Genomic DNA, 12,399 nt, shown 5'->3' on the forward strand with positions numbered 1-12,399 from the left:
TGGGTCACTCTAAAGAGCTTACTCTTATTGCCTCTGAAGTTCAAATGAGCTCTTTCGCTGCTCTGTACTTGCAAACATCCGACTGGGCCTGGGGAGGGGTTGGCACACTTTTTTTTTTTTTATATAAATAGTAAATAGTTTAAGCTTCATGGGCCATTTTATCTTTTCTGTTGTGACTGCTCAACTCTGCTGTTGTGGCACAAAAGCAGCCAGAGACAGCGCACAGACAGATCTAAGTCTGTGTTCCAAAAAGCTTTATTTACAAAAACAGGAAGCTGCCAGGATTTGCTGACCCCTGAACCAGAGGAAATCTCAAAGGGTAATTATCTGAACTTGAGCCAAGCTAAGGGTTGGCACAGAATGCCTAAGGGGACCAGGTGTTCCCTATTATAGCACGGCTCATAAGTCCAACATGTGCTCCGAAACTTGACTTCAACATCCAGAAAATCTCCAGCAACAAGATGACAGTAGGGTATTTGTTCTGTTACATCCAGTAATGTTTGCTTACCGAAATCAATGACATTGTGTAAATGTGCTGCACACAGCTGGCACACAAGGATAGCCACCATCACAGAGGTGTGACTTGGTCTGAGGGGAAGAGTAGTGGGCAAGTGGAGTCTTAGGGCTGGTTCAGAACCAGGGTTCAAGTCCCAGATCCTGCATGTTTCTGCCCTTGGGCCCTGGGCCAGTCACTTCTCCTCTTTTGGTCTAGAATTCATCTTTTTAAAATGTAGCCAATAATATTTTTCAGTATCTTTCTTAAGACTGAGAAGACTAGAATGGTACCCTTAACACTTGATGAATCCTTACGATGCTTAAACAGAGTGGATTGTTGCAAGAAATTTCACAATAGCCCTCTGAGGAGGTCCTGTTTATATCCTCGTTGTGCAAATGAGGAAATCTGAGAGGTTAAGCAACAAGCCCAAAGTCACAGAGCAAGTTCCCACCCGAATTTAAACAGTCCACACTCACCACACTCACCTGTACCGTGGTGGGTTCCCTGAGGCTGTTCGCCTGTCACACTTCTGCATTTTAAGAACGACTTGCAAGCTTGGGCATTGGCAAGGGCTGCTCCCTCTTGGAGTAAAGATTCAAGAACTTCTTTATCCCACAAAGGGCTTTTTGGCAGCTTGGAGAGTCTCCAAGCAATGACACATTAAAATTCATCTGTGAGTTTATTTCACTGTGGAATTTTCTGTGGTCATTTTTATATTCTGTAAATGCCATTTTCCTTCAGCTAGTCGTTGGTGTATCTAGTACTGGCATTTATTTCTGGGGGTGTATTTCTTTAGTAGAAAAGCATTTGATTAAGCTAAAGGAGAAAGAGTTGGCCTACATGACTGTCCCTTGGCCTTGTGTGCAGAAAGTCGCCCAGCCCATCACTGAGTCTACCTCTAAACGTGCACAGAGACCTGCAATTGAACCAAGAGACGCTGCTTTCAGAAGAGCCGGTGACTCCGAGTTTTCAAGAACGAGGGATGTTGTGTCAGTGTCATGAGCTTTCAAAGCTCTGTATTTACAGAATGGGTAAATCCGGGGATTATCTGCTTCATAGGAGTCTTTATTTTACTGTCACGTGTTTGCCTTGGTTCTTGGGAACTTCCTAGTTCTGTGGCACTCAACCCTATCCTAGCTGCCATTAGAAGAACCTGGGGAACTTTGGGGGAAAAAAAAAAACATTCCCAAGACTCATCCCCAGGATTCCAATTTAATTGGTTCAGAGAATTAAGCATATGATGAAGTTCAATCAATTCAATATAGAAGACCTGTTTTGTAAAACTGGGCATGTCACCACAGTACAAATGTCCCTCCGTTATTCCTTCTCACAGAATTATTCTGTTGGTTGAAAATTTAAAGGCTCTCTATTTATTCATTAACCACGTATTAAACCCTGCTGTCCTGGAGTTCACAGTGTAGAGGCAGGTGACAGCCATGTGGGATGCCGCATGGGGAGCACAACAGTGGCCTAATGGAGGAGGATTCCTGGGACTGTGCTGGACCCTGCTTTTAGGGTCAGGGAGGACCTGCCATAGTTGTGCCTTCAGTTGGTCCTCAGGGATGAATGACAGAGGAAGGGAAGATGAAACGGTGTTCCACGCATGAACCTCTGTCCCTCATTTAGCAGAGGAAAAGACAGAGGTTCAGAGTGGTGACATGGCTAACCCAGGAGCCAGTGGAGCATCCAGGACAGTGTCCAGTCTCCTGGGCAGTGATCTGCACATCTGCCTGGTCTCATAAACTGTCTAGGAGTCACTGAGGCTCATGTCTCTCCAAGCCTTTGGGTTTCCTCTCAGGTGGGTATCCAGGGATCCCATCATTGCCTACTGGAATACAACCCTGGACCATAGCACCCCCAAGTCATAGCACTGAAATTTGTTTGAATATTGTGATTTCCACTTACTTGCTGAAGGCATCAGATCCCACTCCACTTCTCTAAGAGCCAGAACCGTCAGTGCAAAGATTGCTGACTTAGTCACTGGAACCTGATTTGGTACACTGTGATCCCTGCCCTGTCCTTGTGCTGATCACAGGCAGCTATTGGGAAATCCTTAGAAAGCAGAAAAGGTTAAGGGATTTTGCATCATGCCTGGGCTATCTTAGAAGGAATTAGTAAATGTCAGGTTCAGTTGGAGGAATGGAGGAGAATGTTTTTGAATAATCCTCACATGACTCCTATAAAGTTAAAGCTATGTCTACCTCGTGACCCAGAAACCTCACTTCTAGGTATATACCCAAGATAAATAAAGTCCTTAAGGCCTCAAAAAACACCCTGTTCAACTAAAGAAAGAAATTGAAGAAGATGGCTCGGGAGGCTGAGGCAGGAGGATCACGAGTTCAAAGCCAGATTGAGCAACAGCAAGGCGCTAAGCAACTCAGTGAGACCCTGTCTCTAAATAAAATACAAAATAGGGCAGGGGATGTGTGGCTCAGTAGTCAAGTGCCCCCAAGTTCAATACCTGGCACCAAAAGGAAAAAGAAAAAAAAGAAAGAAAAAGAAAAAGAAATTGAAGAAGACCTTAGAAGATGGAAAGATCTCCCATGTTCTTGGATAGGCAGAATTAATATTGGAACATATCAAAATGGCCATACTACCACAAGCACTATACAGATTTAATGCAGTTCCTATAAGTTTCTAATGATGTTATTCACAGAAATAGAAAAAGCAGTCATGAAATTCGTTTGGAAAAATAAGAGGCCCAGAATAGCCAAAGCAATCCTCAGCAAGAAAAGTGAAGCAGGAGGCATCATAACACCAGACCTTAAATTAATCATACTACAGAGGTATAGTATCCAAAAAAAGCATGGTGTCGGCACCAGACAGACATGAAGACCAATGGGACAGAATTGGAGATACAGAGACAAACCCACACAAATACAGTTATCCTAGACAAAGGCTCCATAGACATATCTTGGAGAAAAGATAGCCTCTTCAACAAATGGTGCCAGGAAACCCGAAATCCATATGTAATAAAATGAAATTAGACCCCTATCTCAATCCCTGTACAAAACTCAAAGTGGATAAAGGACCTAGGCATTAGACCAGAGATTCTGTGCCTAATAGAAGAAAAAGTCGGCCCAAATCTCCTTCATGTCAGCTTAGGAATTAACTTCCTCAACAAGACTACTAAAGTGTAAGGAGTAAAATCAAGAATCAATAAATGGGATGGTATCAAACTAAAAGCTTCTTCACAGCAAAGGAAACAATCAAAACATGAAGAGAGAGCCTACACAATGGGAGAAGATCTTTGCCACCTGCACTTCAGATAGAGCATTGATCTCCAGGATGTACAAAGAACTCAAAAAACATGGCAGTTCCGACAGTCAAAAAGTGGAAAAATCTCAATGTCCAAGGAGTATGGATAAATAATTTTAGTTTATCCATATGGTAATTGCTATTTATCGGTGGGGAAAGGAATGAGCTACAGATACATGCAGAAACATGGAAAAAATATGAAAAGCAAACACAAATGAATATATAATTTTGTTTATTCATGAACAAGCAAATATGAATCTATCATGATGTGTGTCAGACAGTGCTTCTCTGTTGGAGGGCTGTGGACTTGAGGGGGGCCAAGGAGGAGCCTTGGGGGCAAAGGAAGTGTTCTCCATCCTGATCTGGGTTGTGGATACGTGGGTATACTTATATATTTAACATTATTGGACTGTACTTTTAAAATCTATGTATTTTATTGTATATTATATATAATATATGATATAGCATATATTACATATAATATATTTTATATATACAATAAAATACTGTTGGCATTAAATTAAAAAGGAAAAAGGAAATACATTAGATTTGATAGAAAATAAGGCAGCCCAGACCCTTATTTTCTATCAAGGCCTGACAAGGTCTTGAGACGATCCAAAAATCTCTTCTGTCTTCCCCCTTGAAGCACCCAGGATGTGTGCCCAGGATGAGGGAAGGGACTGGAACTGCCGATGGTCAAGCACCACCCTGTCCTGGGCAGTTAACCCTGCATACATGCCTGCGTGCCTAGAGTGACTCAGATTGGAGAGAACACAGTCAAAGATCGCTGGACTCAGCTGTTATCTAAGCATCTTCTGCCTGTGGGCCACCATGACCCTGTCCCTCCCTGGAACTCCCAGGAGGGGATCACAAGTGGGAGTCACCCTTTCCTTATCTTCCCTGAGACCAGAAATCCCATTGCACGGCTTTTCCTCTTCATCCTCTTATTTCTCTCTCTTCAGGAGCTTCAGAAATACGAGCAGTTCATCTTTGCAGATCACACCAATATGATCCACGTTGAAAATGTCTACGAGGAGATTTTATATCAGATCCTCCTTGATGAAGCTCTAAAAGGTGAGAGGGCTTACCGGGCGCTGGAGGGAACTCTCTGTAGAGGGAAGCACTTCTGAAGTGGGAATTAGGAAGACTAAGAGAGGGGAAGAGACAGTTGGCATTAGAGAGCAAGGAGGGTGGGGAAGGAAGGAGGTGACCTTGACTGAGCACCCCTGATTTGGCACCCAGTGTGCTAGCCCTTCAGGTATTATCCTCTTTCAACACACAGGAACTCTGGAGATGGGAATGTTAAGCTTCCATTCACAGATGAGAAAATTGAGGCTTAGGGGGATTAAATGAGGGTCTCTTCTGAAGAGCTATCTCCATGCACCGTGCCAGATGGAACCCAGGAAAGAGCTGTGGGCAGAGGCTCAGGGCCCCTCCCGGAGTAGGGCAGCTGTGGGTGGCTCCAGCCGCAGGCTCGACCAAAGCTTGCTCAGCACATTCCTCACCTCCGCTAGGCCAGACAGAAAAAGACACAGAGTGATGATGACACAGTGCCCTGGGAGCCTTACTAGGACTCTGGCACCCCGTGGGCTGTGGAATGGGACCTTGCCTGGGATTGGAGTGTAAATGGGGATACTTTGATAAAAATATGCTGGAGAGGGCCACCATCAAACTGCAGGCCTAGGAGGCATCTGGTCTCCGTGGCAGAGACCTGGAGTGTCCCTAAATGCTTCCAGTTCTAAGGCCCATGCATGTCACAGTAGCTAATCACAGGGATTGAGGAGATGAGGCGTGTAAAGGGGCCGGCATGGTGTCCACGCCAAGGAGGACCCTGTCAGGGCCGCAGGCAGCTATCACAGCCACCTCTGGGTGATCTGGAAGTAGGCTCCTTTCCTTTGGACACTTGACTGCCCTCTGTCAGAAAACTGTCAAAACTTAATTATATCAGTATTTCCCCACGTGTGTTTTTTAATGAAATTATAAAGAAATATTTAAAAAAGAAATTGTCACGATGCACTTTAAAAATTTCACGTATTCTATATTTCCCTGTTTTTCAAATAAAATTCTATGAATTTTTTAAAAAATAAGAAAATTGTCACGATATCCTAATTTCATTAGAATAGTCTATGGCGAGCTGATGAAAAATTATACCAAAGACACAAATCTATACTGCCTCTGATAGGGATGGCACCCCCAGGGATGTGGCCTTATTGGGACTGCAAGCCCTCACAGCCAGGAGTGGAGGCCTGTGGCCAGAAACAGCTGCTACTGTTTTGTTGTTGCTGTCTTGCCTCCCTCCCAAGGCTTCGAGGCTGGTCTCTGTGAGCATAGATTTTCATGCCAACGAGGCTCTGTCAGATGCATGATCAGAACTGAACACCTAGGACACAGGAGGCTCTATCAGATGCATGATCAGAACTGAACACCTAGGACACACTCGGGACTGTACTCTGAGAAAGAGCAGAGGTACAAAGGCTGCCCCTGCCCGCAGGAATTCCAATCTAGGTGGACACACAGAGCTACACATATTTGCATGCAATGTGACGGGGCCTCTCTGAGCAAGACGCTGCTGGAGACTATGCGTCTCCGAAGCAAAGGCCATCTCTAATTCACCTCTGAATTCTCAGTGCTGGTTCCATATCGATGCCCCACAGACATTTGCAGTTTGAATAAATGAATGAGCGAATGCAGCCAGGGTTGAGTCTGGAGAGACATTTGTAGTCACTGGTCATCAGGGAAGGGGACCTGGGAGAGGATGGCCATAAGCCCGGATCTTGAAATTGAGAATGTGGGTATCCAGAGAGGGTGGCGGGGGAGTTTGGTTTCTGGATAAAAATCAGAAGATCCCAGGTTTGCCAAGCAGAGTGTTGATGTTGTGTTTTGTTTTCTGGTGTATCTCAGTGATAAAGGAGGCTGCGATTCTGAAGAAACACAACTTATTTGAAGACAATTTGGCCTTGCCCAGTGAAAGCGTGTCCAGCTTAACAGATCTTAAAACGCCCCCGGGGTCAAACCAGGCCAGCCCTGCCAGGAGACTGTCTGCCCTGGTCTCTCCGGAAGCTCCAGATAGCGAGACCCCGGGTGGCAGCGAGGTGTTCCAGGAGTCAGAGGAACACCAGCAGCCGGAGGAGGAAGGAGAAAGCCTTCCTCTCCCTGGGCCCAGCCCTCCTCCAGGTGGGGATGAGCAGGTGCTCAATGACCTGGCTGCAGAGGACACTGCAGGAGCCCTGAGCACAGCTCCGTCAGAGCTAAAGTCGGGAACGCCACCTGGGGATGAAGAGCCCAGCCCGGAAACGCCCGAGTCCACGGCTGCCTCAGGATCCCTGAAGGAGCTCAGAGAGCTGTTGACGGTGACGGTTGATGGACCAGCGGAGTCAGCCCCGGGCATGGGAACAGACACAAATGAGACACTGGTTCCCCAAGAAAATGAAAAAGAAGAAGAGGAGCCCCAAATCTACACCGATGGCAGTCCAGCAGCTGCCCCCCAGGACCACTCTGAGGAAAGCCCAGTCAGTGAGAACGAGGCCCGACCTCCCCTTCCAGAGGCTGAGGTCCCCGGAGTGGACACGGGGGCATTCCCAGAGGCCGGCAGCCCTGCTTCTCAGCCAGCCAGTGGAGAGACCAGCCAGGATGCCAGCTGTCCAGGCTCTGCGGAGGGGCCAGCAGAGGCGGTGGAGCTCCCCGAGAGGGAGCCGGCAGCAGGGACTTCCATGCCGGAGGCCCGTGAAGGAGAGGCTGTGTTGCAGGAGGGTGGCACTGTAGGTTCTGACCCCGGCTGCCCCAGAGAGAGCCAGGTTTCTGAGGAAGCAGAAGCAATGGGAGGGGAGAGCTGCACAGCCCCAGCTGTGGGAAGTGTTCCTGAGGTTAAGGCTGCCCGCGTTCATGAGTGTCAGTGGGTGGTCGAGAGCGTCCCTGGCACCCAGGGCCTAGAGGACAGGAAGGAGTGGGAAGCTTGTCAGGAGAGCGCCCCAGAGCAGCCCTCAGAGGAGTGAGAGGGATAATCTGGCAAGAGTCTTTCTTCGAACAAAGTCAGTTAAAGGGTTCTAGTTATGGGCATGCTTAGGAGTTGCTAATCAAAAAATTCTGAACTATTTCCAGAGGTAACACACACAGGGTGTGAACACGGAGGCAGGCCTTTGTGGGACAGGACTGCTCCACCATGAATGATTGCTTTAGCATTTTAATAGGCATCACCAAAGCACTCAAGGGCTGGGGTGAGAGAGAGCTCAAGCCAGGAGAGGGAGCTCGGGGCTTGGCATTCTCACATTGCACGGGTGCAGTTTTCCACTTGCACTTTAAAGCTTTTAAATTTTGAGTAAGAATACAAATATATACTGTAACTCCAGCCTCACCATGTACTCTATCAAGTTCACAGCCTCTTCAAGACTCAGCATTTGTCCTCAGTCAGGCTGCAAGGAAGGGAAGGTCAGGAACCTAGTGGCCCTGCCATGTGCAGTCCCAGGGGGCCGCCCATGCCTGTGTGGTCTCTGGAGAAGCTGATGGAAACCGAGGGAGGAAGAAGGTTGTGATCTTGTCTGGGCCTGTTACTAATTCTGCTATCAATTTCTTGTTAATGAATCTTATTGATTCTTATCAGTTAATCACCTTTTAAGGAAATTCAGATGAGGCAAGGAAATCTCATTGGCGTATATAAGCCTGAAAGCATTTCAAATTAGCCATAGACGGTGCAAAGAACTCAGCTAAATTATGGAGCCTAAAGCCTACTAGTTAAACAAAACATCATTTGAACAGCTACTGCATGCCACATACAGTATTAGACATAATAATAAAAAAAGAAAAGGTAAGGTGCTGTGTCTTATACAAATTAAAAGGCCCATGAGAATTTAGTCTAGAAGAAAAACAAGTGCCAATTGTCCAACCATAGCAGCTTTCTCTCTTTCCATTCAAATGATCCTGATTCATTCACAGAAGGGAACAAAATAAATGAATAAAAAAAAAAAGGAATGAATAAAGACAGAAGCCAAGGTTTGTATAATCAAGTTCCAAAAATGTTACCAAAAAGTAGAAATCATTTGGTCGTTCAGCAAGTTAATTGAGTTCCTGTGAGTTAAAAACCACTGGGGATACACCATGAAAAAGCTGGTGTTCTTTCTTCTTGGAAGGAAATAGAAATATTTGTGAGAATACCAAATCTTCTAAATGGAGCAGGGCCTGTAACCATTAATGTTCAAGATAGAATGGATTTACTTGCAAAAAATTAAGATTTGTTCTGTTGTCCTTCAAAAAATGCCAGATTGTCCCAAGTACTACATCCTGAAGATGCCTTCCAGAGACTTTTTAATATTAGATTTCAACATATTGTCCTAAGAGCCTGTTTTGATTATCCCCATCAAGTACATTTATATCAGTTCTTCAGAGAATTGGTTTCACAGGTCAGCCATTTAATCAAGAATTAAAATATTTCCCTTCCCCATAAAGGACGAATAATAGTATCTGAATGGTCTCCTGTGATTTGCTTCAGCTCTTCTTAGAGTGGTTAGACCCTCATGTCTAGGGGTGATCCCGTCACAGGTGAGGAGGGCAAGAGGCCACTCCTCCCTTGGTGCCTGCGCACCCTGGGCTCCCTCCCTCATATCCTGGCTTTCTGCCCCGAGGATTGAAATCATGTTTACTTCCTGCCTCTCCCAGAAGCTCTCTCCAAGGACAGAGCCTAGGGGTTAGTCATCCTATGTGCTTCCTGCTGCAAGCCCACAGCCCTGAATAATGGCTTCCTGCAAGTGCAGTAACTTTCATATCCCTGACGCCTAGTACAGGAACTGGCACGTGTCACCCTGCTCAGGAAACGTGGGAACTGAGCGCCCTGCTCGCTGCTGGGCAGGGGCTATTTGGGGCTTGCTGTTAGGAAGGGAGTTGTTTGTAAGCAGGCTTTCTGCCCTTGGTGAGTCTTCCCTTCAATAAAGTTCAAAGTCCAAGGGGCTGATAGCCAGATGGCCAGAAGCATCGCCCAGTAAGGCAAGGAGCCAAAGGAGCAGTGCCCAGTCCCACAGACTGCGCTCTCCCTAGGAGATCCCGGTGCGGGTGCAGTCCCAGGGCACAGCCAGCCCCACTCCAGCCCCTCCTCCCTTTGCTCACCTCTGGGCTTCTCGCCCCCTTTAAAAAAGCTGAGAACTTTCCAACCGTAAAGGAGGATTCATTTCACTGACTCGGAAGGACCGGTATCCATGCCCTTCTTTTATACATCCTGTAGGCCAGAAAGGACGAGGCTCGAAGTGGCAAGATGTGCTGGAAAATGCAGTCGAGGAACTTTGCTTTTACACACTTCACAAGTTCTCTCAAATAAGCAGAGTGCTTGTTACACACTAGGATGGAGCAGGAAACAGAAGCCATTAATCTGTAACCGTGTTAACAGTTTGAAGGGAAGAACTTCATGTTTCCAGGTGTTTGTCTTGCTGCTCACACTGGTTTGTGTGTGTTGCTTTGGTGGCTTCCTGGTGGGAGCCAGGCTACTGTGATCTCAATGAGCAGCGTGAAAGGCCTCCACGTGTTGCTCTGGGGGGTTTCTGCTATGGGCAAAGCATTAGAAATGCCTAAAATCTGAAGACATGGTTTTTGGCAAAAATGATGACATTAAACCATTTCTGTTACTGTTGACCTTTCACGAAGAAAATATTTTCCTTGGAAAAAAACTTGGCTTGTCATTTTTTCCTATGTAGTTAGGAGGACAGAGAGTAGTGCCTTGCATTATCTATTTTTTTCCTAACCAAAAGAGAAAGAAAAAAAAAAAAAACTACCCTTGTGACTATAAGGATAAGATTCCAGTTTTTCCAAAAGCTTTATAAAGAGGCTGAAGGTGAAGAACAGCAGTTTCTTAGGTCTGACCTATATTTGATTATAAAGATTCTCAAGACTGGTTTGGCAGTTCTCCGGATCAAAGCCCATGACTTCAGAGAGTTTTACTATTCTCCCAGACTTTCCTTCCTTACAAAAAGTGACTGTTAGGTGCTACACAGCAATTTTCAGATGGGGAAAGGGAAGGACATTGCTGACTTAACAACACAGTTTCACTAGGTGAAAAAGCTGGCAACTTGAGCCTCTGTACTTTTCCATAAATGAATGGGTTTGGGGGTTTGGCTTCAGAAGTCTGCAACTTCATGAAGAAAAAAGAAAAAGAAATCTACACTTTAGTTTTATTTTTATGGTCACTATTTGAAGCAAATAAACTCAAAACACTTTGTAGCCATGCATTTACTCTGCCAAGTGCCTATATTCCAATAAAATCCTCATTCTTGAAGAGCTGTCCAGATGTCATTTATTTGGAATAGGGCTGGTTTCATCTTTTAAGCAAATGTCATACTTGAGCTGGAAGGAGCAGAAATGAAAGGTGAATCACCCTTGCTACACTGTGAAACTTTTGCTTTTCTATCGTTAGGAAGGAATCTGCAGGGAAGCCGCTTAATGCCAGGGGAAATTACACTTTGATAATGCATATGCTTATTTTTCTAGGAATTGGATCGCACCCATAGTACAGAAATGGGCCATTACTCAGCACATTAAATGGCTGTTCAATCTTAAATATCTTTTCAGTGGGTAACATTGGACAAAACATTCAGTCTTTCTATAATTATAAAATTGTATTTATTCACTGACATTCACAGTTGCTCATTTATCCATGAATTCATTCATCAAGAAAATAATGACTGTATATCTGTTATATATAGGCATTGACTATAGTGGGTGGTGGAGAAATAAAACCAAACACAGTAGTTGTGATCCTGCAATCAGCAAACTCAAATTCTCAGGGTGGACATGGCCAGAATGTCCTAGACATGAACTTAGACTGGAAATTTGCTTCCTCATCTGACATAACCTTGTCTATTGTCTCAGCTTTAATTCTACACCAACCACTCATGCAGGGGAGATACATTGAAAAATCAAGTCTAGCAGCGATGGAGATGCTCAGTGTGGTATAAACTTTATCATTCCTTCTCCTGCTTCCATACTAAATTTGCAATATCCAATTATCACTCCCAGAGTGGCCCCTTTGGACCTTCTATGTAGGGCCAATAACATATTGGAATTGGGGGTGAGGGAGTTGATTTGGAAGTGTGCAGAGTTTTGAGGTGTTTTTGTTTTTGTTTTTGTTCTTATCTATGCTTATTGGGTGTAGCTTAGGACAGTGGAGGCCTTGGGAGAAGTCTTCTAAAGTTGTTCTTTCCTTAGCTGTTTCTTGAGCATCCTTGGCTGTTTCTTGAGCATCTCTAAATCTTTGCCATATTCTTTACTTTACCATAAGCATCCAGCTCTCCCTTTCCATCTGGCCAGTTCCCACTTTTCCTGAAAGTCAGAACACATCAGGACAAACTCCCCACCCTGCCCCCATACCCAATGATATTTTCTGAACTCTCACCCTGACTTACTTGCCTACTTCTGTTCATCCTCTCTTACTCTAATGTTGCCATCTACCTTCCCTCTGCCTTTGGGGCATGTACCCCTGTCTTCAATCTTTGTGTCCCTAGCAGAGAGACAGTCTTTATATATAGTAAATGCTCAATACATGTTGAATGAATGAATAAGTAAATGTCACCCATTCCAGATGTTGGATAAAAGTACAGCTGGTGACCCTTTAGCGCACCTGAAGGGTGTGTAAAGATGGCAACTACTCAACCTGGAGTGCTGTTTTAGTG

At 45.2% G+C, this 12,399-nt stretch overlaps 1 protein-coding gene across 2 annotated transcripts in view; it reads left to right on the top strand.

Moving 5' to 3' along the window:
- The window catches only part of Niban1 (niban apoptosis regulator 1), a 136,260-nt gene extending 125,254 nt beyond the window's left edge, over positions 1 to 11,006 (top strand). For both annotated transcript variants that reach the window (XM_076831767.2, XM_076831768.2), the window contains 2 exons: positions 4,717 to 4,828; positions 6,656 to 11,006. In XM_076831767.2, the coding sequence (XP_076687882.2) occupies positions 4,717 to 4,828; positions 6,656 to 7,746 (1,203 nt within the window). In that variant the 3' untranslated portion in view covers positions 7,747 to 11,006. The remainder of the gene's footprint in view (positions 1 to 4,716; positions 4,829 to 6,655) is intronic.
- The last annotated feature ends 1,393 nt before the right edge of the window (positions 11,007 to 12,399 follow it).

This window comes from Callospermophilus lateralis, chromosome 13 (assembly GCF_048772815.1).
Source record: "Callospermophilus lateralis isolate mCalLat2 chromosome 13, mCalLat2.hap1, whole genome shotgun sequence".
Taxonomy (NCBI): Eukaryota; Metazoa; Chordata; class Mammalia; order Rodentia; family Sciuridae; genus Callospermophilus; species Callospermophilus lateralis.